At 37.3% G+C, this 26,885-nt stretch overlaps 2 protein-coding genes across 2 annotated transcripts; both read left to right on the top strand.

The window, feature by feature from the left end:
• Window positions 1–497: 497 nt before the first annotated feature.
• LOC122663735 (pentatricopeptide repeat-containing protein At5g66520-like) lies at window positions 498–3,263 on the top strand. The gene is made up of 3 exons (XM_043859373.1): window positions 498–2,382; window positions 2,593–2,740; window positions 2,838–3,263. Exon 1 carries the CDS (start codon window positions 498–500, stop codon window positions 2,325–2,327), a length of 1,830 nt encoding a protein of 609 aa, XP_043715308.1. The 3' UTR covers window positions 2,328–2,382; window positions 2,593–2,740; window positions 2,838–3,263.
• An 11,575-nt stretch (window positions 3,264–14,838) lies between these two features.
• Window positions 14,839–26,512, top strand: LOC122665273 (type I inositol polyphosphate 5-phosphatase 2-like). Its single transcript, XM_043861383.1, has 11 exons — window positions 14,839–15,409; window positions 15,506–15,611; window positions 15,702–15,794; window positions 16,336–16,423; window positions 16,984–17,094; window positions 18,217–19,045; window positions 19,142–19,326; window positions 20,806–20,914; window positions 21,406–21,554; window positions 24,220–24,444; window positions 26,171–26,512. Exons 1-10 carry the CDS (start codon window positions 15,380–15,382, stop codon window positions 24,422–24,424), a joined length of 1,905 nt encoding a protein of 634 aa, XP_043717318.1. The 5' UTR covers window positions 14,839–15,379; the 3' UTR covers window positions 24,425–24,444; window positions 26,171–26,512.
• Window positions 26,513–26,885: the final 373 nt, after the last annotated feature.

Genomic DNA, 26,885 nt, shown 5'->3' with positions numbered 1-26,885 from the left:
AATGTGTAGAGTACTAATACTACACATACATGGATCATACAAGATTTACACATGACATGTGTTAATATAAAAGAGGATATTTGATTGAATTAGATTTTGAAATTTAACATGTGACTAATCTAGATCATATCCTCTCTATCTAATGGTCGAAATGGACATATCATCTGTCCATGTAGCAAAATAATTGTCAATGTGACATTTGAAAAAATAATCTTTGTGATAAAAAATGCTAATCGGTCGATCTGTGCCTGCACTAGATACAGTCGCACACTCCCCTTAGAAAAGTATAGAGGACCAAGAGTGCGCCAGTCCTTTCGCGCTCGACTGTATCTTAGCACAGGTATACGCCCGCACCCACTTAGCGTTCCTTTTCTCTAACATTTTTCATCCTTTTTTTTTTTTTTGATAAGTTAACATTTTTTCATCTTGATGCATCAAATTTCGCCCCCCCTCCTCTTTCTGGGCGTGGCGGTACACTCTCCTAACACAGGGGGTCGATGGCTGGTCCGGTTGTCCAATCCATAAGGTCGTTAACTTTTGATACTCGCGGGAAATCAACATCAGTTTCCAACATTTTTCTCCTAACAAAAGCTGCTTTCGCTCCCTTTTCTTCTATTTCTCCTCTTCCCGACATAAAACATTTGAAGCAAACCCACGCCAAGCTGATCAGGAACTCTGGCATGCAAGACGTCTTAACCGTCGGCAAGCTCATCGCTGACATTGCAGTTTCAGATCCTTCCAACCTTGACTACGCTCGATCCGTTTTCACTACACTCGAATACCCACCAAACATTTTCATGTGGAATTCCATGATAAGGGGCTATTCACATAGCTCCAAACCTGATGAGGCAGTACTCTTATATCGAGAGATGCTTGAGAAAGGGTTTTCTCCTAATAATTATACTTACCCTTTTGTTTTCAAGGTGTGTACCCAACTGAAGGACCTCAATCTTGGGTTGGGTATTCATGGGTCCGTTGTTAGACGTGGGTTTGAAGATTGTGATGCATTTATCCAAACCTCGCTTCTAAATTTCTATGCCTCGTGTGGGTCTATAAATGTTGCACGCCTCTTGTTTGATCGGTGTCCTGAAAGAGATGTTACTTCTTGGAATGCTCTTATAAAGGGGTATGTTAGGTGTAACCAATATATGGGTGCAGTTAATGTGTTTCGGATGATGCAAGATACGGCGGATTGTCGGGCTGATGAGATTACTCTGCTTGGTGTAGTTTTGGCTTGTACACAGTTGGGAGCATTGGCTATGGGTGGATGGGTTCATGCCTACATTGACAAGCATCTAATGAAAATGAGTACAAACTTGGGTACAGCTCTTGTTGATATGTATGCAAGGTGTGGAAGTATTGACGCGGCGATGAATTTGTTCAAGGGAATGACGGAGAGGGACGTGAGGACATGGAGTGTGATGATTGGTGGGCTTGCTATTCATGGTCTTGCAAATGAAGCCCTTGATCTCTTCAGGGAAATGCAAAGGGATGGGATTCCTCCAGATTCTATTACTTTCACGAGTGCCCTCTGTGCCTGTAGTCATGCAGGCATGGTAGCAGAGGGGTTGTTAATTCTAGATAAAATGAGTAAGGTGTATAATATGGAGCCTACAATCGAGCATTACGGCTGTATTGTGGATCTTTTAGGTCGTGCTGGACTTCTAGAGGATGCTTTGGCCTTCATTAAGAGAATTCCATTGAAGCCCGATGTTGTTCTGTGGGGTTCTCTCCTTGTTGCTTGTAGGGCTCATAAGAATGTGGAGATGGGAGAAATGGTGGCTAAGGAAATGCTCAAGTTGGATGCTCACCATTGTGGAGCCCATGTTTTCTTGTCCAATGTATATGCCTCGACTGGAAGGTGGGCCCAAGTTGAAGAGGTGAGGAGCTTCATGAAAGAGCAGAGAATTAGGAAACAACCGGGGTCTAGTTTGATGGAGTTCAATGGTGATGTTCATGAATTTATAGCAGGAGATCGATCTCACCCACAGATAAGTCAAATACATATGATGTTGAATGAGATTGCCAGGCTTCTCAGTCTTGAAGGATATTTACCAGCTACCAGGGGAATTGCCTTGGATATAGATGAGGAGGAGAAAGAGCAGGCCTTGTCTCTACACAGTGAGAAGTTGGCTGTTGCTTTTGGATTGATTAACACTAAGCAAGGGGCTGTTCTTCGTATTGTAAAGAACCTAAGGGTTTGTGAAGATTGCCATTCTGCCATGAAATTGATATCAAAAGTTTTCAATAGGCTTATAATCATCAGGGATCGTAGCCGTTTTCACCACTTTGAGGATGGTTCTTGTTCTTGTAGAGATTACTGGTGATTGGTATCTTGAAACTGGGTTACGGTTGAAGACTTTGAAACTGCGCGCTTAGACAGTAAGGTTTTGAAAAAGTTCCTATACAATGCTATATAGTCTCAATTGTTAATATTGGTCTTTGTTCCAGAACATTAACACTCTCATAGTTTCTATATTTCTTGTCGAAATCAAATGTGGCAGAGGACAATTGAGTGATCCTGCTACTTGAAGTTCTCAATGACCTGTTTAACTTGACAACAAATTTTGTCATTTGTATTTGTTCTTACAGTGAATTTTCTATATTGGGCATTAGATAGTCCTTATGAGTGGGAATTCGGACACCAGGGTTTGCTCCATAATATGGGACAGTGTCTCTCTATTTTGTGGTTTCTGACATCTCAATCTGAAGTTGATGAGAACCAGAAGATGCAGCAAAGGTACGTGCATGTGCTCTGGTGCTTCATGATCCACTTCTTTTCTTTTTCCTCTCTGCTTCTGTAGTGTTCACTGATAGTTCTTTGGTCTCGAATGCAGTCCTTTTGGCCTTTTGATTAATTAATGGCTACATTTAAGTCAATGTGCATGGATTCTGTGATGATGAGGTTGACACTTACAGTGAAGGTGAGGACAATGGTATGATTTTAAAATTGTGACATGTGGAAATTAATTTGGTTGTTCTTTAATCTTTGTAGTTGATCTTATTTTCTTCAATTTACATCCTGGCTACCCTCTTAAAGTTGTGAAAGAATACATGGGATGGAGGTGGTTCTGCAGAACATTCACTTACCGGAGTTTATTTACCAAAAGTAAATATTGATCTTCATATTTTAATGAAAGGAGCCAATTCTGTTTCTCTCGATCATATTTGGTTGTATAAGCCACCTCCCAGAATCCATCACCTCTTCTCTCAACTTTGTAATCAAGTAAGTGTACTTAATCTTGATTCTTAATAAAATTCCGATTCATTCTTGAGCAATAAACATTAAGCTTTGCTACTAAAGACTGATACTTTACCTATTCTAATCGACTTTTGCCATAGCTTGACTGATGACTTCTTTTTCCAGTTTTTAATGAGGGACAGTTTATTTGTTGATTACAGTAAATAGAGGTACAATACCAAACAGGACCAGTGACCAATCACTCCCTAAATGGAACAAAACAATTATATGATGACTGCTACATCCTTCTAGCTTTCCCAAAAATAACACAGGTCTAACACTCCCTTGTTTAGACAACTCATCAACTTCTTTTTTCAACACTCTCAGTGCCCAAGTGAATGAGCAATTCAGTCAGGTCACTTTCCAATTTCAACTTTTTTCTGTTTGATCACATCTTTATTAGATTGCGAAATGCAAAGGGAGTGGAATAGATTTAGGGAAGCTTCTCTGCTCTGTTGTGTTAATGTTGATCCTAATGTCTTGAACCTTCACTTATGTTTCAAAATATTATCATAAATGTGTGGTCTCTCTGTGCTGTGGTCCATCAGAAAGCCCAGATAAAATACACAATAAAGCGAAATCCAATAAACACATTATGTGTTTCCTTCTATTGTTGTTTTCGAAGTAGACTGTTCTGTTACACTTGCTTGAGTAAGTGAGGTTTGGTAATGCCCCTGTTATCATTTCCATGGTTGAAGTTAAACACAGCCGCCGAATTCTGGTTGACAGTGATGGATGACATGGAAGTCGAGTGGAACTTACGAGTGTTTTTCTTTTCCAGAAGAAAAAAAAAAATCTGCGAGACACAGCGAGGATTTAACTGTCTTGATTTTCTTCCTTGATTATGATAGGTGTCAAGTGGAAATGCGGTGATGTATGCAGCTGAGGCATCGTAACCGGCTGACTATAGATCTAATAATAATGTTTTGATTACAAATTTTCAAGATTTGGGTGTCTGATTCAAGCGAAGGAAAAGTCAGTAACCCAATGGAGATATCAGAGGGAGTTTATTCTGTAATTCTGGTATTGGAGATTTGCCAGAGATATTGATATACATAAATATGTACTTATACAGGTGTCGATACCATTACAAAATATCACTGACACCGTATGTACTGTGGGTCCCTCACCATTAATACATCCTAAATATCATGTCTTCTACATTCTTCCTGGATGACTCAACACGACTGACTTAACCTAGTCAGTCGTAACAGCTCATCATCCACTCAGTCAAATCATAATACAAATCGACTCGAACTATATAAGGATCACGATACAGAGGTAGACGGACAGATGAATACTCTTATCGTCCCTCTCTCATATTTACAGTTGCCCGTTTCTAATTTAATCATCGGAGTTACCACGAGTTAACCTCGGGGTTATCCGATCATTCTCCATCTCTCTTACAGGTCGTCCACCTCAGTCTGGACAGAAAATAGCGGCAACAGATTGACGCCGTCTGTGGGAACGACAAGGATATTGACCGTCATACCTGCGATACCGAAAATGGTAAATCTGCATAAATATTATCAATAAGTTTTATTTACTCTTTTATTACTTGGAAATATAATTCTCTTTCTTTTATGAAATTTATAATTTATTTCACACCGATAAATCCACTCTACAAAGGTACTTAGTTCGGCACACATTTTCTATTAAATACACCATTATGCTCTCCATGTCACGGCAATGATGCTGGGCATTCCATACTGAGCATTATTCGCCGGGCATACAAACGCTCGGTGCCATTTTCTCTCACATGCTACGACATCGCAATCGAGCATTATTCGTCAGGCATACAAAAGCTCAGCGCCATTTTCTTTCACATGCTACGGCATCGTAGCCGAGCATTATTCGTCGGGCATACAAAAGCATGGCGCCATTTTCTTTCACATGCTACGGCATCGCAGCCGAGCATACAAAAGCTCGGCGCCATTTTCTTTCACATGCTACGGCATCGCAGTCGAGCATTATTCGTCGGGCATACAAACGCTCGGCTCCATTTTCTCTCACATGCTACGGCATCGCAGTCGAGCATTATTCGTCGGGCACGACATCGCAGCCGAGCATTATTCATCGGGCATACAAACGCTTGGCTCCATTTTCTCTCACATGCTACGGCATCGTAGCCGAGCATTATTTGTCAGGCATACAAACGCTCGGCGCCATTTTCTCTCACATGCTACGGCATCGCAGCCGAGCATTATTCGTCGGGCATATAAATGCTTGACACCATTTTCTATCACATGCTACTGCATCGCAGCCGAGCATTATTCGTCGGGCATGACATATATGTCCACACTTTCTTTTCTTATTTCTTACAAACATAGATATCTTCAAGCAAATCATATTTTTCTCTCTTTACCGTGCATTTCCAACTGGGCATATAAACGCTCGGCTTAACAAAATGCTCGGTCACTTTGTAAACCTCCCTTACTGAGTAACCAAATGCTCAATCCATCTTTTTGTTTGTGACACTTCGGCATCAACATCGAGCATTCTCTACTGAAAACTACAATGTTCGGATCACATTATTTCTGAGCGACAAGTCCCGTCGCGATGTATATACCAATCATTATACACCAAACAGAACAAATTCACGGACTACATGAGCATTGTATACCGAGACATGATATGCAAATTTTTTCAAGTACTCGGATACACCGAGCATTATGAGCCGAGAAGCCAAATGCTCGGATAACCTGGCGCTTGGTAAACCAAGCATTCCATTTATTCTTTTTGGCATTACATGCATTTATTTCTTTGAATAATATGGGCGTTTCATCTATTTAGCATTACATTGCATTTATTTCTTTTAAGTATTATATCATTTCTTTTTTCAATCTTAAATATTTTACATGCTCTAGCATTAAAGACGAGCATTAAGCGCCGGGCACACAGACGCTCGGCTTACATTTTTTACATGGTCTGGCATTAACGCCGCGCATTTTGCGTCGGGCACACAAACACTCGGCACACTTTCGCGTTCACGCTCCGCCATCATAGCCGCGCATAAAAACGCTCGACACACCTCCACTAGCTCACATCAATAGTGGCCTTAGTTCTGATATCCGAGCTAGCTCGGGCAGAATATTAAGGCAACAAATTGGTCATTTCTGCACGATCACTACACTCGACGCGTCAATTTCGTTGTCAGAAGTCTACTGCGAAATTAGGACCAGATAAGTGTTTCATCTCCTTCAAGGATTGTTGAAGCTCGTCTATAGAATCACCAATCATCTCTACATAGTCTGCAATAGCTGCTGCTTCCCTAGGATTTGTGTCATTCTCTTTTGATAAACTCACCACCCTGTGTGAACTCGGTCGATCGGTCCTTAGGCTGACCGTGAGTGCCACTTGAGCCATTTCACACATAAGCATGATCGGTGCACATCAGTTCTTTTGTTTTGAAACATAAAAACAAAAAAGAAAAAACAAACAAACAAAACATAAAACGCCATCCACGCCGAGCGTTTCCTACCGAGCACCAAAATGGTCGACGTACTTTGACATCAAGGCCGAGCGTTGTCGGCCGAGTATAAAAACCTTCGGCATTTCTTGGCATCACAGCTGGGCGTTACCCACCGGGCATCAAAACGCTCGGTATACGACTACATCAATGCATTCGATGTGTCACCACATTCGTATCGAACGTTATTTATTGAATAAATGACTGCTTACTGTGGGTTATACTCTAAACTTTCCCCTCTACTTAATTGAATAATTTGTCTCGATTCCCGAGTAAATATGACTTGAGGTTTCAATTACCCTCTTTTTCTTTTATATATATATATATATATATATATATATAGAAAAAGAAAGAAAGAGGAATTAAAAAGGAAATACAAACAAAGATTATTCCACGTGGCAGTAAAATTTAAGGTTTTTAAGATTCCCTATATCATAACTCTCTTTCTTTTATTATTTGAATATAAAAAAAGAGAGTAAGTGATTCGGGTCTCTAGTGATTTATCACCGAGCATTATCAGCCGAGCTCACAAATGCCGGGCACATTTCTCTCGGCAACTCCCCCGGTTATGTCATTGAGCATTATCCGTCGGGCACACGGGTGCTCGGTACATTTCTTCTCAAGTAAATACTACGATATTGTAGCCGTCCGTTACCCGCTGAGCACGCCACTACTCGACGCATTTTCTTTGTAAATACCTTGGCCCATAACTGGGCATTATCTGCAAGGCACATCAATATTCAGCATGTTTCCTTGGTAAGGCTGCGTCCCATGACCGTGCATTACCTATCGGGCACGGAAATGCTCGGCATACCCCACAATTACAAACCGCGCATGGCCTACCAGGCATCAAATCACTCGACATACTCCACCATCAAAAACCAAACGATTATCCGTCAAGTGAGCAGTTACCTATGTTATTTTCAACAAATCATTTTTATTTTACTTCATTTCTATATGTCATGAATAAACTCATCGTCTGTCCCATATGATATTCTTTATGGAATACCTTCTTGTGTTGCTCTGATAAGAATGGCATGCCATGGCCAAGTGTCATGCTGCCTATGCCCTTTGTATATAATGCCACCATGTGGCCTCAACCTTCAATAGTCGTGTGGCTTCATGAGCAATCCTACTACTCCCATCTTGATTAATGTCATGATTTCATGAATAAATAATTTATTTTCCCTTTTTCATCATTTCTTGTATTTTCCACTCTTTCTACTCCCTTATCCTTATAATAATAAGTCTAGGGAGTGGGGGACATCTGATATACATAAATATGTACTTATATAGGTGTCGATACCATTACAAAATATCACTGACACCGTATGTACTGTGGGTCCCTCACCATTAATACACCCTAAATATCATGTCTTTTACGTTCTTCTTGGATGACTCAACACGACCGACTTAACCTAGTCAGTCGTAACAACTCATCATCCACTCAGTCAGATCATAATACAAATCGATTCAAAATATATAAGGATCACGATACAGAGGTAGACAGACAGATGAATACTCTTATCGTCCCTCTCTCATATTTACAGTTGCCCGTTTCTAACTTAATCATCGGAGTTACCACGAGTTAACCTTGGGGTTATCCGATCATTCTCCATCTCTCTTACAGGTCGTCCACCTCAGCCTGGACAGAAAATAGGGGCAACAGATATCAAAGGAATTCCTTCTGGGATCATTGTTCCACGCCAAAAAGACAAATTGTCATTTTAATTAGTGACTCTGCCACAACCCTTTTGTTATAATACTTGAGCCATTAAATTGAAAACAGAAATAGGTACACCCAGAATACCTCAAGAATGATTTTTTGGGAGTAATTTTTCAGCAATAACTTAGCAATTGAAAGTTGTAAGGAGGCATAAGAATTGGGCTTTGTGAAGCTTCTTTTAATACTTTTGATCATGGATTTCAGGGATTCTCCCACAAATTTCCACAATTAAAGTGTTCTAATAATAGAATTCTCAACACACCTTTTTTTTTGTGTGAATAATTTCTCAACAATTAAAATGTTCCAAATAATATATTAATGTCTTGTATGGATTTAATGAATATAAAAAAGGGTCCTTCAAGGTGTCACTATGCGTATATGCCTAGTGAGGTACAATGTTTCACTATTTGTCACTTGGCAGTACATGGGTTAGGTCATGTGATAGGGGACCCCACATACATCTCAATGGCAAAATATTAGTCCCAAGTAAGTAAAGTTCTTGAAACTCTTATTCAAAGTTTTGGTAAAATTATCAAAATGCAATCAAATAGAGATAAATATAAAATACAAAATGGCATCAATTGTAATTTTAACTACTTTCTCTACTCATTTTAAGTGAAATTATACATTTTAAAGTGAAATTTCGTGGTAAATAGTGAAGCGTTATACTTCACTAAGCTTAGTGAAGTATAAATTACATCTTGCTTCCTCTCACATATTGAGTTGTAGGCCCTCGTTGACACTCTTATCTTGTTCTAACCAATGTAGTTTCTATGTTGATGATATTGTTCTTTGCATCGCCATTAGTATGACGTGTAGATTCCTCCCCTCTCTGATATCGTCAAGAACCCTCTCCCAAAAATTATATATTGGGCTTTTTGGATATCATTGTTTTATTGATGGGGTTTTAAGATGTTACCTCTCTTTTGTTTTTTCTTCCATTTCTTTCTTGATAAGACTTTGGAACCTGTGCTTGAGCTCCTCTTGGTACATTGAACCTATCAAGTGGGGCTCTTCCCAAAGTCTTTGATGGGCCTTCCCTCCTAATTGTAAGACATTGTCTATAAATTTATCCAAACAAAAGGACAAAAAATGTAAGATACATTCAAAGATAGAAAGATTGTGTCTTGCAATAAAAATGAGGGAAAAAGACTTCTTTCTGGGAGTGTGGCCTATGCCAACATTCCCATGAGTCTATCTCTCTCCTCCTTATGTAAAAAGACATCTTTGCCCCCTTGTTTTAAGAAGGAGAGAGAAAGACACATGAGAGTACTGGCGTAGGTCACACTCCTATACAGAAAACTGCTTCCCTAAAAATTGAGAAACAAGAGAGGCAAACAAGCGAAATTAATTAAGTTCCATCAAATAAAAAAACAAGCCAACCTAATCTGAGATTTTGCAATTTAATTAACTGTATTAAAGCAAATATTCATGATGATTCAAGTCCATGTTTCACAATCAATCAAAATAATTCTAAAGCTTATATATAAAATGCCAAAAGCCAACCATGCTTTTTGGATGCTCAATAACAACCCTAGAAAGTATTTTTAAATTGTTGACTTTTCATTAATAATCATATAAAATTATAGACCCACCATGTTTGCCAATTGGCAAATTGTGATGAAAGACAAAGTTTGCATTTCTTGACAGAAATTCCTATAGAGAAAACCCTTTTTATTGGTAAGCTATCAACTGAAAATTGTCACAATGCAGAAAAGTTGAGTTAAGTATTGAATAATTAGGCTCATCTTACTCATTTCAATGTATTAAAGCAAACATTTCAAGCTGATTGAAGCCCATAGTTTAAAGCTTACGAGAACAATTCTTCAACATATTTTTTCTATTTATTTTAGCGCAAAATTTACAATACTTACTATGTTTGTTATGCAATCTTAGAATACATTTTGAAGCAAGAAAATAGAGAATAATGATAATTTAGAATGCATTATAGATCCAGAATGTATTCTGAGAATGTATATGAAACACAACCTTAATCTGCTTCATCATAATTCGAAAATGAATTGAACTCGACATGCCTAGAGACTACCCCCTAAACATGCTTTTTGGATTGTTGAGTCTTATTTAAAAGTCACATGGATCCGTCCATATTTGCCATGTTGTGATGGAAGGCAAAGTTTATGATCCCTTTTGATTTTTCAGCCCCTTCAAAATTTTATTTTATTTTTCTTTTAAGAAGATTCTAGTTCAATTAAGGTGCCCTCACATTAGGTGTGACCTTTATAAGTTTCGGATTGATGTTTATCATTCTTTCTAACTATGCAACTGCTAACAAATACCATTGATTGCCGGTGTAATTTTGGTATTTAGCTTATAGTTTATATAAGAACATTGTAGTTGAATTTCATTGTTGGGAAAATAGGAGATATCAATAGAAAATTCCATCTCATTTTGTTGTTTTGTTTTTCAGAAGAAAAAAAAGGGTTTTTTACAAATACCCCTTCTGAAAATGCCTATTTATCTAAATGCACTCCTATAACTTTACAAATTGCAAACTCCTCCGACTTTCAAAACACTGTAATATTTTGGTCCAGTCCATTAGTCTGGAGCGTTAGACGTTAGTTTCAAAGAATCTAATGATCAAAATGCCCTTATGATAAAAACCCACAAAAAAAAACCTGTTTGATTGATAGAAAATAAAAGTTTGTTAAAATGACTAATGTTGTAATAAAGGGGGAAAGGGGAAGGGATGCATTCCATAGAGGAAAAATGTTAGAAATCAAAATGTGGTCGTCTTTTGTGGACTAAAATTTCATGATGAAACTTATTTGTATTTGTTTGTCACCATATGATAAGTGTATTGTCCTCCATGGGTGATAATTATTTGATTGACCAGACACTATCTTTTAAAAAAAATAAGAAAATTACACTCTCCTCCCTGTGATTTGTTTCAATGGCATTCCCTTCCCCTGTATATTGACTAATGACAACTATCTCCCCTAAAATTTAAAGATTCTATCAACCGTATCCATATTGGCTGACGGTATTAGAAATGCAATGAAAAAGACTATCAAAATCTACCTGAGCCTTGATTCCGTTTGTTTAAGATTTTGGAATGGGGGATATTCATGATGAATCGTTATCCCCTCTAATTCGCTGTCCGTTTCAATTCCTCCAATTCCTCACATAGAAGTGGAAATGACCACCCTACCCCCTGCCCGAACACACTGCCCAAGGTGGGATAGGGTGGTCATATCCACTTCTATGTGAAGAATTGGAAGAAATTGGAGCGGACAACGAATTGGAGGTGACAATTATTCTATTGGTGATACCAAGAAACTTCATGTGATTAGTTGTAACAAGGTGTGCTCTTCTAAAAATGTAGGTGGTTTGGGTTAGAGGGATTCCTCAACCCAAAATAAATCCCTTCTCCTTAAATTGGGTTGGCGTTTATTCATTGAAGAGGGGGCGTTGTGGGCCAAAATTTAAAAATTTAAATATTTTGTAATTGCTCTATTTTTTACAAGAAAACTCTTGCTCATTGGGATTCCTAGACTTGGAATAGTATTACTGGAATTCTCCCTAATCTTTAACAGATGGTTTACCGAAAAACAAGTACTGGTCGCTCTACCTTTTTTTTTCCGGTTCGATCCTTAGGTAGGACATTTACCAATGAGTAGCCTTCCTTCTACGGCCCCGAATAGATACTTCGGTCAAGATTTGTCATTTCATTTCTATGAATTCTTGGAATTTAAATTTACTCTCCTTGTACTTACCTTACTCTTTGGTGTATGAAATTCTTAAGATTTCTCTCTCAGAATCGGAGGACTGTTGGCGATGCCATCTATCTCAAATTGGTTGTTAGGTTTTTACATAAAAATAAATTTCTGACCCAGCCCCTTCTTCTGGAGAGGTTTTTGATTCTTCTTCTATTAGGAAGTGATGGTTTTTTTTTTTTTTTTCTGAAAACTTAATATTCATCCTAAATTTAAAAATGCATCTCTGGAGGGTCCTCAATGATGGAATACATGTGCACTTGATTTTGGGTAAGTGTCTCTCTTTGGATACTGCGTGCCCATTTTGTCATACTCAGTTTGAATCCATCTGGCATATTTTTTTATCTGGAGAATGTTTTCTGTGTTGGGGGCGTAGGTTGCGCCCAAACACATAAAGTGGGCGAAATGACCACCTTGCCCCCTGAATGGCAGGCCCATGTGTCTGGCCGTAGGCTGCGCTGCGACACAGAGAATATCAATCCTTTCCTATCTAATAAATTCTTTAAAGGAAAATGGGCTGCAGGGCTGTTGGGTGTAAGAGCTGGATTTTTTTTTGACCTTTGGATCCTTAGGTGTTATCTTTTTTTCTTTCGCTTTTTACCTCTCCATCTCTGATGCCCCGAGATCGTTCATGGTTCTTTAGTGTAATAGCTATAACTTTCTATTTTATTTGGAAACACAGAAATTAGGTGGTTCATTCCAATATAAAACCTAACTCCTTAATGGTTTTACATAACATTAACTGTTGGATTGGTGATCTCTGTTTGTCTCCTTTTTTGTCTACCTATTAATTCTAGTATGCATGATTTTTCTGATGCCTTTTCTAATATTTATGGTAACGTTTCTTTGCCAACCTTGAGCTATCCTATTTTGATATGCGCAAAGTTACTAATAGCATTCTGATCGATTCAGGTTGAGCCTATGGTCTCTTATATGAAGACTGTTTTATTTTCATAGATTTGGGTTGTGTGCAGACATGCCAACTTACTTCAGCAAAAGCTCAGGACATTCTCAAAGGCATTCTAGCAGCATGTCAGTTAGGATGGAATGTGAAACACATTTGGACCGACTCCAAGTATTTGAGGATATGGTGATAGAGCTGGACAAGTTTTGGTGGCCATGAAATTCTTTTGTTATTTTCTTGAATCTCTTTGTTGTCTAAATGGTTAGATGACTTGGTTTTTTGTCTTAAGAGGTCATTTTTTTTTTTTAATGTATTGTTCTTTTTGGTAAATAATAGATGCAAGTTTTATTTGGGGTGATGTTCTTTGCCTGAGAGCCCACGGGAGTGCACATTGCACCCAAACACATGGGTGGGATGGATGCGTCATTTCAATCATTTAGAGGGCGGAACGGTCATTTCTCTCACCCCATGTGTTTAAGTGTATCCTACACCTTAGTGTAGAGAACATATTCCTTTCTAAATATAAAGTAAAATTTAATAAACAAATATGAAATAATTATTTTTATGAAAGTGTAATCACACCAATCACACACTAATTCCAAAAGATTAGCCACAAACATGAAATAATTTGAAATTAATAATATAATCATGTAATTTAATCATCACAAAAGTTTTCTTTTTCAGGTGTGAATCACTTTTCTTTCTTTAATTTTCCTTGCAGTCAAAGGAAACTTCCACCATTCCACAAGGAAAAAAGGAAACTTCCACCACCACCACTACTAATGTTCTCTCTCTGAACCATCCCTGTGTCGTACAAAAGTATTTTTCTCTTATACCGAAAGGAGGCCTCAATTTTCCATAAAAAATAGAAAAGAAAAAAAAAAAGAAGAAGGGAAAAGAATCTGCAGAAAATCCTGCTTTGCCGACTTCCCTTTCAAGTTTCAATTTTGTTATTCCATTTCCATGGTTCTCATCGATGTCATATTCTCATCAATTCCACACAGAAGGGTTTCAGTGTTGGAACTTGGAACACATCACCTCCACTGATAGTGCGATTCAGGGTCCACTTGTTCTCACCTTGCTTTCAGCTGTGCTTTACTGTTCAACACAATCATTTATTAATAAGTCGTTTTACTTTTAATTTCGTTAAACCAGTATTCCTTTTGAATGCTACTTATCCACTGTTGTCTTCTTGTTGTGATTGATACTCTCTCTAATTGCAGAAACAAATACAGCTCTCTACCTTCTCATTCGTCACCCTCTCTGGAGTCTGGACCAGCTGTACTGCACATATTCAGTCTTTATTTAAGAACCCACCACCTATATGACCTGAATTCGAAACTGGTTTTTTTTAAATATAATATCAACTTTTCCTGGTTTTATTTATATGCCGGTGTGTCATTACAATCTTTGTAAAACGATGATAGCAGCAATGCCATAATTTGTATTAATAAAGGTACGTCTTTAGGACTTATTAGTTTCCAGTCTTAATCAATGTTTCGTTTGATCCATTTTAATATGTTTTTTTTTTCGGCTTTTAAGCTTGTGCCCTGCTTAGAAGGTACGTGGTTGCCTAAACATGGAGTTTAGGCACAATTGGGCACAATTGGGGACCAATTTGAGAAATTTATAGTAACCCAGTTCAGATTTCGTCCTACTGTAGAAGGGTTAGTTGGGAATTGTTTTTCTATCTCTAGAATACTTAAAAATGATCCATTAATGGGTTATCCCTCTTGTGTAGTCTGCATCATGGGCTGATTTTGATTTCTTAAAGATCTGTTAATGGGTTATCTTTTCCGTGGATTGCATTAGTTGCTGATGCATTTTAATTTCTTAATGGTCTTTAATCTTTTTCTTTTTACCCATTTCCACTCACTCACACACATTGCTTGGTTGAGGTAGTAGCTGCAGCATCAATGGTGTTGGTAGTCTGTGTATTGAAAGAGACTGCTAGACTTCTATAAAACGATTGAACATCCTCTGTTTTTCTTGAATTTAGTTTAATCTCGACGTTCCATATTTCGAGTTCTGAAGTAATGGGAGGACAAATGAGTGATTGTGCAACTTGAGGTTATGGATGTCGGCTCAAGTTGGCCACTGTTTTCTGTCCTTTCTATTTGGTCTTACTATGAATCTTTTGTCTGGGGCATTAGATTATCCCCATGGTCGGAAAGCCTCCTAATTACCCAATTTAATAATTAGAACAGTGGAAATTTTAGTACTTCAATTGAGAACTGTATCTTCTAGCTCTGTTCTGTTGGTTCAGTTTCTTTAAAATCCCTCTCTGAAGTTTGACAGAGGAAGAATGAGAACAAACAAATCAAAGCGTTCAGAGGTATGTACTGTGTGCTTTTGTAATTCTTGCTCACCTGTTTTTCGATATCCTGGTCAAATTTATGGTCACTAACTGTTTAATTGGGCATTTATGCAGGCCTTCTGGCCTTCCATTGTTATGAAGAAATGGCTAAATATTAAGCCCAAGGTGAATGAATTTAGTGAAGATGAGGTTGATACTGAGACTGAGAGTGAGGATGAGGGTATGCTTTTAAAATTGTGATAATTAGAAGTTAACTGGAGTATTCATAATGGTTGATATTGCTTTTTTTTTCTTCCTGATTTCCCTTCAGCATACTCTCCTAGAGTTGCAAAAGAGCACCTGGCTGGGCATCGGTTTTGCAGAACATCGGGGGATCAATCTGTACACCCAAGTCAAGCTTCAGGCAATAATTAATTTATATTTCAGTAATTTGTTCATCATATGATCCCAATTTTTCTCTATTTAAAACTGAAGCTTTACCTGCTTGAGCTTGCCTTTGCTACAGCTTGAACCTTTGCTTTTCACCTTCCTTGTTTAATTGTACCTAAAGCAATTTTGTTGTTTGTTTATGAAATCTCTGATTAATGGACACTCTTTCTGTCTGTTTACCTTGTTCTCTTGTTTGTGATAATTCAATCACAACACCTCTGTTAGAAATTTATTATTGTTCTGTATCTGTTCTACACCAAAGAAAAAAAGGTGGGAGGGGGAGGGGGAGGGGGAGGGGGGGGGGGAGAGGATAGAAACAATATTGTCCAAATATGGATAATGTATCCATGGTCTAGTTATGGACACTGATCTTCAAAAGTTTAAAATTTTCCATTAATTGGCTCATACATGGAACCACTTATGGTTGTCAATGTCATTCCCCCCCCCCCCTCCTCTCTGATAACTTATATATCTAAATTTTTTATTTATGTTGTTTTGATTTTTGATCTGTATAGGGACACCATCCAAGGGTTATCTTTTAAGACATAGGAGAGGAAAATCAGAAACTCTACGCGTTCAATATATTAATAGAAAGGATGTGAGGTTTGGCTGTTGGCTACTATTATTTTCATTCATGGAAACTGGAACAAAGCCTATTAAAATATTTGCCCTTTCCTTGGTCCCCCCCCCCCCCCATCCAAAAAAAAAAAAAAAAGGAAAAAGAAAGAACCAAATGCTCTCAAGAACCATTTGGGAATGCCGCTCTGTGGGGGCTCCCCAGTGAGGACGTTTCCTTAGGAAAATGATTCCCATAGGGGGAAGAAAAAGTGGCATAGTTTCGAAAACTAGGTTGGACTGAGCAGGTTCGACTGGAAACAAGATTTTCCATGGTTTAGATACCCTTCCCATAAAACTGGGTGGGAGAAAACAGCGTCTAATGGGCACAGTTTTCTTCTAAACCATGTAAACTATTTGTTTCCTTTTGTTTTTTCCTGGTACATAAATTGTTTTGTTATTTTTTGCAGGCATGTTTGACTGGTCAAAACCAGGTCAAACTGGGTCAAGCCAGAAACTGTCTCCTTGGCAGTGCATGGCCAACTGGTCCTGTTCTTAAAACAATAAATTTTTGCCCTAATTCTCTCATAACATTTGTGCTTCTTTAGGGTAACGATAGGCACATGGAATGTTGGTGGAAGACTTCCATATGAGGATCTTGATATTGAAATTGAAGAGTGGCTTGGTATGGAAGAACCATCAGACATGTACGTTATTGGGTCAGTATTTCCTCAGGTTGATGAATCCCTTTGTATTTCTTTGAATTTCATGAATAGCTGCTTAACATAGGACAAAATCCAATTAAAAAGTTGATATGCATACATCTATCTGAAACATACAATCTTATTATTAAGATGATATTTTTATATTTGATTATTTGCATTTCTTGTTCCAACCTATTACTTGTACCCATGTAAGTTAGGAGCCAGATTATTTTAGCTTTTCCCTACTTCCACTCTTAGAACTTATTGGGGATGGAAATAAAATCGTTCCTTGAGTTATAAATTATTTTCCATAAATTAATAGAAAGCTCAAATGTACTCTGGCACTGCTGGACTCAGGATCCTGCATGAAACACAATCAGAAACGGATACTTATTGCTCATTCTACTAGTCTACCTGCATTAGCCTAGTCGAAGGTTTCCAACCATATCTGGTATAAGAAGCTGCTATTCACTTTGACAATTGGATGTAAAAGTAGCATGTTTTTTTTATATCGATCTCTTTGATGAGATTTCAATGTCAAGGCTTTGAGCATCCTTCCTGACCACAAGCAAGAAGTTCACAAGGACAAGGTTACATGGTTCCAGACTTGAGTTTTCAGGATTAATCTTTTTTTTCATTCTTTTTTTTTGTGGAAGACCTCCCATGTTTTTTTTGCATTATCATTCTAGTGCAATGATTCTTGTAGAGTCTGTTGATGTTATTCTTGGTTCTGCTCACCTTGTAATTTCGTTGGCGTTTTTATCCATGCCACATGCATTTATGATCTCAGACTCTGTCATTGTCTGGGAATTGTCTCTATGCATTTCCTATTTATTTCTGATGCTGATGCTTTTATTCTCTCCTCAAATCATTTTTGAATGCCATCAGCATGCCATTTTTCTGTGTAGTCATGTAATACCCATTTTTTGTTTATTTATTTAGTCCAACAAATGCCATGGGTTGTCATCTCTTATAGCACTTCATGAATTTTTTATCGTCCAGTGTAATTCTGTTTACTACAATATGTTGCTCTGTTTTATAAATTCCAGTCTTGCGCTTATTCTTATGTTTGGGATGATGGAAATGTTGAATCTTTTGCTAGACATTGACATTGTATATCTATTCTCTTATCTACAGTTTCCAAGAGGTGGTCCCTTTAAATGCTGGGAATGTACTGGGGGCAGAGGATAACAAGCCAATTCCAAAATGGGAAGCAATCATTCGTAGAACCCTGAATAAGTCTTCACAACCTGAAACAAAATTTGCAAGTTACAGTGCCCCATCCTCACCAGTATGGAGGACATATTCTGCTGATGATATCTTTGCAGATGAGATAGCTGCTCCTGAAGTAGAGGTGATGAGCAAGGAGCCTGTGGGGCTCAATGATGTTAGTGATTTTGGATTACAAGGTGTAGAAGAAATAATCAGTACTCCGAAGAAGTTCCAGTTAAGGAGACCATATGGGATTGACATTGATGGTAGACTAGATTGGCCTGAACGCCCATTAGATATGAAGACACGAGTTAATTCTTCTAACAAAGGATTGCGGAAAGTGTTAAGCAGTTCAGCCAGAATTGGCTTTGATTGGATGGAGAAGCCTCTAGTTTTCACTAATCAAGATTTAGAATTGGACGGTGGATTGAAACGAGTGCACAGTAGCTCAGGAAGCCTAGGTTTGATGTGGACAGTGCAGCAAGATCAGTCTGAAGTGCTCTCTTTTTCTGATGATTCTGAAAGTTCGTGTGAAGAAGACGAAGATTCTCACTTAGAAGCAGAAAGGGGGAATTGCAAAAATGGAGTCAAAAGAGCTAATTTGAAGACCCGTGCTAAATATGTGCGTATTGTTAGCAAACAGATGGTGGGGATTTATGTATCAGTTTGGGTTCGTAGAAGGTTGAGGAGGCACATAAATAATTTGAAGGTTTCTCCAGTGGGAGTTGGTCTCATGGGCTACATGGGAAACAAGGTTTCTGATATCTTGAAGTCTAAATGCAGACATCAATTAATTAACCCTTTTTCTGAATATCTAATGTGAATGTTACTTGATATCTATTTGATGCAGGGATCTGTTTCTATCAGTATGTCTCTTTTTCAAACACGGCTGTGTTTTGTTTGTTCACATCTAACATCTGGTCAAAAGGAGGGGGATCAACAAAGACGTAACTCTGACGTTTATGAAATCTTACAACGTACGCAATTCTCTTCTGTTTTTGATGCAGATCAGCCACAGACTATTCCATCTCACGAGTAAGCATTTACTTACCAATATCTTCAAGTTCACATAGCCAGTACCTGATGATCATATAAAACTGATTATGCCTGTTTAGAAATTTTATTGGCCTTAGCAGATGATCTTTTGCACTTTCTGAGGTGTCCATGTATCTATGATCTCATCAACATCAAGCCATGGATTACTGACTCCCACTTTTAGTCCTATACTCCTGTGGTCGACTCCAGTCAAAGCATGGGGGTCAATTCATGGTGATGAATCCAGATATGAATGACTCTTCTTAATGAGTTAATTTACTCCACTCCTTTGCTTCCTACTAAGTAATTTGAATAAACTAAGTCTTGTGCGCTTTATCAAAAGCAGGCAAAAAGAGAATTTAAATAGATCCACCTCTCTTTTATTTATTTATTTATTTTTCAATATAACTCTTCACGTAAGGTTTCTAACCTAAATCCACTGGGAATCAAGGTTTCCTATTAAGTTCATGTTATGTAACCCAAAAGATAGTTCAAGAAGGTAGCAATGGTTTTCCAGTTTTCTTTTCTTTCCTTCACCCACTGTTTCTTTTCCTTTGCGTTGAAGCAATGGAATGTACATATCCCAAGTAATTAATAGAAAATGCAAGTTTTTTCATTTCATGGATGAATTGGGTCATTGATTCCAAAACTTCAACCTCATTTTCCTATTCAAAATATGCTGTGTTCAAAGGCTTGTTCAGTACTGGAAATTCAATTATCGAACTTTTCAGTATTAATTGGAAATTGGAATACATGATTTTGGAACCCAAAAAGGAGTTGGTAAAAAGAGTTGCAAATTATGGACTCAGTTAAGTTTTCTACTGTCTCTTCCACAGAATACTCAAGTAAATTTATAATGATTTAGATTTTGAAATATATCTTACTTGATCAAGTAGATCAATGATGATTTGGATGTTAGAAACATATACTTGCTATGTATTGGTAGATTACTAAATACTAATTATTAAGCTTGGATTAAAAATTATGATTGTAGAACTTGTCCTACCTAGTCTTAGAATGTGAAAATTAAATTTTCTTAATTATTATTATGATATCTCTAGGTTAAAATAATTAAAATGATTAATGATATAAAAAATTATTTACATTAGCATGAGTACAAAACTGTGTACAGAGTCAAACTTCTAAGTAGTTGAGCAATTAGTCGAACTATTTGTGCTTATATGGGGATTTGACAACTCCTGAAATATATTATAGAGTTGTAAAAGTAGTATTATTGAAATTTAAGATGATTTTTTTTGGGGAGAATGCGGATTGTTTGCATTTCTTTGTTTGCCGACATGAAATTTTCAGGAGTTTCTATTCACAGGCGCACACACACACACACACACTAGTTTGGCCTGGTCAAATACTAACAGTTGATTTATCACAATTGAGTCAAGGTATCTATCTATTATCATTTAATGTACACATCTGATGTGTTTGATTAATGTTTGACTGAGTTTTTTGAATGGTGAACAGCCAGATTTTCTGGTTTGGGGATTTGAATTATCGTCTTAATATGTTGGATGCTGAGGTAAGAAAGCTTGTGGCTAAGAAACAGTGGAATGAGCTTATCAATAGTGACCAGGTAAAGACTCTTGATATTTTAAATTTTATTTATATAACAAACTTTAATCCCATAAGCCAATGTGCCTATTCATTTGAACTTGTCCAATCTGAAATAGCTTGGTTGATCTGGTCACTTTTTATTTTCTTCCTAACTCTTTGGGACTTGGTAAATCTTAGATGATTCTTTTTCAAATTGAATGTGTCCAAAAATCACATGGTTGCAGAGTACTCTATGCTTTCTTACTTTGGGAATTAGACACAGTAATTATGTAAAAAATAGGTCAGAGATGTGTTTTTCTCGGGATATCAGATCTGCTAGTAATATTTAATGGCACTTGGAAACATGAAAGGATGTAGGATCCAACCCATCTAACTATTGTATAAATCCTGCATCACCTCATTAGTACTTATCTATCAAACTACAACTTCTGATTTCATCTGCTTGCATCATTACTAGTCATAACTTACTATAATTTAAAAAATTGATAGAAACTTTGGTTAATGTGGCAGCTGAGCAAAGAACTTCGGAGTGGGCATGTCTTTGACGGATGGAAGGAGGGTGTAATAAACTTCCCACCCACATACAAATATGAACTCAACTCAGATAGATATGTTGGAGAAAATACAAAAGAAGGGGAGAAAAAGAGATCCCCAGCATGGTAAGGCAGATTTGTGGCAACAAGCGTGATTTTTGGAGGTTTTTAGTAATTACACATGTTTTTGAGGAAATTAAAGATCAATATTTCAGAGAAGAGGTGCTCTGTAGAGCATTTGAATAGGCAGGCCACCTCTTCAATGGGACCACACAAATTCCTTTAACTTGTCCGCCTGGTGCTCTTTTATAGAATTCTAATTTTAGATTTGATTGGACGATTAAGAATATATGGTTATTATTTGGATTTTCACATATGCAAGAGGCAACCACCTGCCAGATGTTAGTTGACAGGTTTTTGATCCTGAATAATATATGAATGTAGGCTGCACTATATGTGTTGCAGACTGCTGCTTCATATATCATTAAAAAAATCCATAGTTTATATAAGAATCTTAGTTTATGAAATATAAAAATTATTCATCTACAAAACAACAACTTAGCCTCATCCCAACTAAATGGGGCTGGCTACATGTATTCTTGCTCTCCAGTCAACTCTATTCGAAGTTATATATGATACAAGTCCTAAGCTATGTATGTCTCTCCTCATCACTTCTCCTATGGTTAATTTAGACTTGCGCTTGACCCTTTTAGTTCCTACTATCTAAATCAAATCACTCCTCTATACTAGGGCATCCAAAGGCCTCTGTTGAACATGGCCATGCCACCTCAAACAATTTTCTTGTAGCTTATTATGTATCGTAGCTACTCCCAAATCAGCTCCAATATGATCATGCCTTACTTTATCCTTCCTAGTTTTTCCACTCATCCATCTCAACATCCTCATCTTTGCTACATTGAGTTTATCCAAATGATGCTTCTTAACTGCCAATCATTCAGCACCATATATCATAGCTGGTCGTATGACTGTCCTATGAAATCTTCTTTTGAGTTTTAAAGGAATACACTGATTACACAACACTCTGGATGCACCTCTCCACTTCATCCATCCTATTTTAATTTTTGTGAAACATCATCCTCTATATCACCTTTTTTATTTATGATTGAGCCTAGATATCTAAAATAATCACTTTGTGGAATATCCCTCTCATCAATTTTTACCACCTCATTATATATCCTAGTGTAACCAAAGTTAAACATCTTATACTCCATCTTCGTTCCACTTATCTTAAAACCTTTTGATTCCAATGTTGATCTCCAAAACTCCAACTTGGCGTTAATCTCTGCTTTTGTCTCATCAACTAAAACAATATCATAAACAAAAAGCATACACCAAGGAACCTCATCCTAAATGTCTTTGGTTAAATCATCCATGATAAGCACAAACAAGTAAGGGCTTAAAGCTGATCCTTGATGTAACCCAATTGTAATTGGGAATTCACTACTTTGATCCCCCACAGTTCTTACACTTGTCACTACACCATCATATATATCTTTAATTTTGTCCACATATTTATTTGAAACACTTCTCTTTTCTAGTACTTGCCAGATTAACTCTCTAGGGACTTTGTCATAAGCTTTTTCTAGGTCAATAAAGACCATATGGAGATCCTTCTTGTAATATCTAAATCTTTCCATGAGTCTCTTAAGTCAGTAAATAGCTTCTGTCATGGCTCTTCCTGGCATAGAACAAACTTGGTTCTCTGTAATAGTAATTTCTTTTCTCAGGTGGGTTTCAATAACCATCTCCCATAATTTCATAGTATGACTTATTAGTTTTATGCCTCTATAGTTATTGTAGCTCTGAAAATCAACTTTATTATTATAAATCAGAACTACAATGCTTCTCCTCCATTCATCTAACATTTTTCCTTGTGCTCATAATCTTATTAAACAGCTTGGTGAGCCAAGATAAACTATAGATTCCTAAGATTTTCCACACTTCTATTGGGATCTCATCTAGGCTTTGTGCCTTGCATATTTTCATTTTAAAAATTATTCGTCTGTCATAAATTAAACAAAGAGTACCTTCTGTCTGTTGGACAGTAACTGCTTCATGCATAAAATCTAAACTTCATCTCTAGCGTTCTTTTGTTGAACATTACAGGACTGCAATTTTCTGATGTACTGCTACTGCTTAAGATGAAATCTAAGGTAGCCTTTAAGTAAACCATGAGGAAGGTCAACAAACTTCTCCTAGAAATATCCATGCCGTGGCCACTAGCCAGTACTTGTATCACAGTATCAGGGCAGGATGCTATCCATATATGTTTTTTTTTTTTTCTGGGAATATCAGTGCATGTTTAATCATAATCATCCTTGCATCATAGCCCCACAGCCACCCCCCCCCCCCCCCCCAAAAAAAAAAGAAAAGAAAAGAAAAGAAAGTAAAGGGTTGTATCATTGCAATTATCTGAACAATTGGTTTCTCAACTTCAGAACCTGCTGATTTAGACCTGTACTAGGTTGGCCCCTCTCACTGTACTTCTGTTGTGTACTGCTATATGTTTGATTGAACCTTTATTATTATTATTTTTTTGTTTTTCTTTTTTCTCTTTTCTTTTTTCCTTTCTTGTTTTTCTTTTTTAAACCCAGAATGCTTTAGTTCCCCACCCATGCTGGATTGGAGTTTGTTGGTTATAGCAAAAGTTAAAACTTAAATGGGGTGGACTAGGCCTTCCTACCTTTGATTTACTAGAATACGACGATGATATAAAGTTAAATGGATTTTTATGTACATTATATTGAATTTTTCTTTTTCATCATGTCAGGTGTGATCGCATTCTATGGTTAGGGAAGGGCATCAGACAGCTTGCCTACAAGCACACTGAAATAAGGCTTTCAGATCATCGCCCAGTTAGCTCAATCTTCTTAATTGATATTGAAGTCTTTGACCATCGAAAGCTCCAGAAAGTTCTGAATATAAAAAATGCTGCAGTGCATCCTGAAGTGTTTCTTGATGAATGGGGGGAGTGAAAAAGTTTGACAGAAATCAGGTAGCCAAGTGATCCGTTGTCACGTACTCGATCTTAGAACACCTTTGCACCTATAAGTTGCTGGTATATTTAATTTTAAGGACAGGTTTACCTAGTTACATGTTAGTTTTGACATTTTCTTCGTGATGTTTGTTTCTGGGTTTGGGCCAGATCATATTGCTCATGTTGACCTTTTGACCTGCATCCCTAATGATCCCTGTGTACAATCACAATAAGTAAGGGTGGGGGTGGGGAACTACCATGAAAGGCTTGATTAAGTAACCACTTTTCTTATGTCTTCAACCTCGATGTATCAACCATTTAATGCTTAGTCCAAGCTTTCCCATGACAAAGTTGCATCATTATGTAATGCTTTCAATATTACTGTAGAGGACTAAAGATGTCAACCTACAATTCAATGAACTTGACCCATGGGATCTTCACTATGACCCAATCAGATATCCAGAACCAATTTTTAGTTTTATTTTCTACATCATTCCTCATTTTGTTCTAAATTTCTTGATGGTCCAAAGTAATGCAACTGCTCTGATGGTTCTGCTTGTACTCCTTTAATAATTCTTGACATAGAACATCTTCTAAGCTTGGTTTGTTCAATGCATGTTGAATGGTATGCTTTGGTAAATCATTTCAGTCTTGCATTTTTTAAATATTTTCTCATGGATAAGTGGCAAGTTGACAAGATAGGAAAATTAAAAATGGAAAAGCCATGGGAATTTTCCAGTCTCACGATGTTGGATTCAGTGCCTGTATGAAAGTTTTCCTTGGTTTATAATCCATCTTTTGTTACTGCTTCTGTTTTCGATTTTGTTGGGTGCATTTAAATGCAACTTGAGATATAAGTTAGGTCTCAGACAAATATATCATAGCGTATCTTCTAAAAGAATACTGTAGATATAAGCATTCCTATGGTTAGGCTATAGTCTGATCTGGCAAAACAAGCTAAACGTTTAGGAGAGAAATGTCCTTATAAAGTTTACAGTGTTGTGTACTATTCCTTTCATCTTCTTGGTCACTGGTTGATCAGGTTCAGATTGTCTTATTGCTGCTAATGACACCAATTGGATTAGGGAGTAGCTGTTGTTTGCATAACTCTGGAAACTCACCTCCTTGTACTGTAGGACTCCACATTCTTTACACTGTTCATGCAAAGTTTATGTATGCCTATGACAACTAAGTTGGCTTTAAACAGAGTTGAATAGCGAAACAGGATCCATGTAGCTAACTGCTAAGTGCATATCTAAAGTAAAACAGAACATATATTGCAAATGTTGGGTCTGGTATTCACCGACCAATGAGTCTCGCCTAGATGATCTAGTTGGAAGTCAACCTAATCAAGTTATTTCAACCATATAATGTAAATTACTGCTTCTGGACTATTTGCCAGATTTTTATAGTGGACCTTGGTGCAACGGTAAGGTTGCTCCATCGTGACCAAGTGCTCATGGGTTCAAGTCTCTGGAAACAGCCTCTCCTCGAAGCGGGGGTAAGGCTGCGTACATTATGATCTTCCCCAGACTGTGCAGTGGTGGGAGCCTTTTGCACTGGGTACGCCCTTTTTTTTTATAGCTTGCTAGATCTCCTAGGATGGAATCAACTGCAAATGTCCTTGTTTCCTGAATTAGACGCTAACTGCAATTGCCATATATGGAATTTTGACCAAAGATTCAGCTACAGAATTGTAAATAATAAATATACTAATTTAACATTTGATTTATCTTTGACACAGGGATGGTTCAGAGAGATGATTGGAAGTCTTGATGAGATCTGTTTAGAAGTTGTCTCAAATTCAACCGGATTCCTTGCATGAGTTCTGGTGATGAGGCTAGATGACATGCTAATTTATAACTCTGAAAGCAAGCAGTACATATGTGTCAAGACACATCTAAGATGCTGCTATATGAGATTCAACCAGTGGTAGGAGCTGATCTCTGGTTTATATAGTTTAGTATGCCCAGTTTACTGATAAACAGAACTGGTTTTTACATGAAGTGATGAACGTGTGGAGTAGAAGTCGGAGAAAAAAAAAACTCCATAGATCCATGTACCATTGTTTCTAGTTGTACATTCTGGGGGCAGAGATGGATGAAAAATGTTGGGTTTGGGTTTAATTATTGAAAATTTTGTACAGGAGTCCTTTTTTTTTTTTTTTTTTTTTGAGGGGGGGGGGGGGATTAGAAGGAATTAGGTAATGCATTATCATTCACCAAAATTTATGATTATGATTTCTTGGTGGTTCTTACATCTTTGATATCATAAATGTATTTTAACAATCTTTTCTAATATAATTTTCATTCTCATACTTGATTCTTTCTCATTGGTATTACTATCACCCACAAAGAAATCTGCACTGCATTTCAGAATTCCAATTGCCAACCGCAACCCTCTCCAAAGGGAGCAAAAAAGGGCCAACAAAATAAAAGGACCAAAGAATTAGTCCTCTT

Source organism: Telopea speciosissima, chromosome 6, assembly GCF_018873765.1.
Source record: "Telopea speciosissima isolate NSW1024214 ecotype Mountain lineage chromosome 6, Tspe_v1, whole genome shotgun sequence".
In the NCBI taxonomy this organism is placed as follows: domain Eukaryota; kingdom Viridiplantae; phylum Streptophyta; class Magnoliopsida; order Proteales; family Proteaceae; genus Telopea; species Telopea speciosissima.
This window is presented reverse-complemented; position numbering and strand designations above follow the sequence as displayed.

Bases quoted from the DNA above. Each gene is read 5' to 3' on its own strand.
- LOC122663735 (XM_043859373.1), top strand. From the start codon at position 498: ATGGCTGGTCCGGTTGTCCAATCCATAAGGTCGTTAACTTTTGATACT.
- LOC122665273 (XM_043861383.1), top strand. From the start codon at position 15,380: ATGAGAACAAACAAATCAAAGCGTTCAGAG. The intron at 16,424-16,983 runs GTTTGGCTGTTG...GTGCTTCTTTAG, and splicing joins ATTAATAGAAAGGATGTGAG to GGTAACGATAGGCACATGGA. The intron at 20,915-21,405 runs GTAAAGACTCTT...TTAATGTGGCAG, and splicing joins AGCTTATCAATAGTGACCAG to CTGAGCAAAGAACTTCGGAG.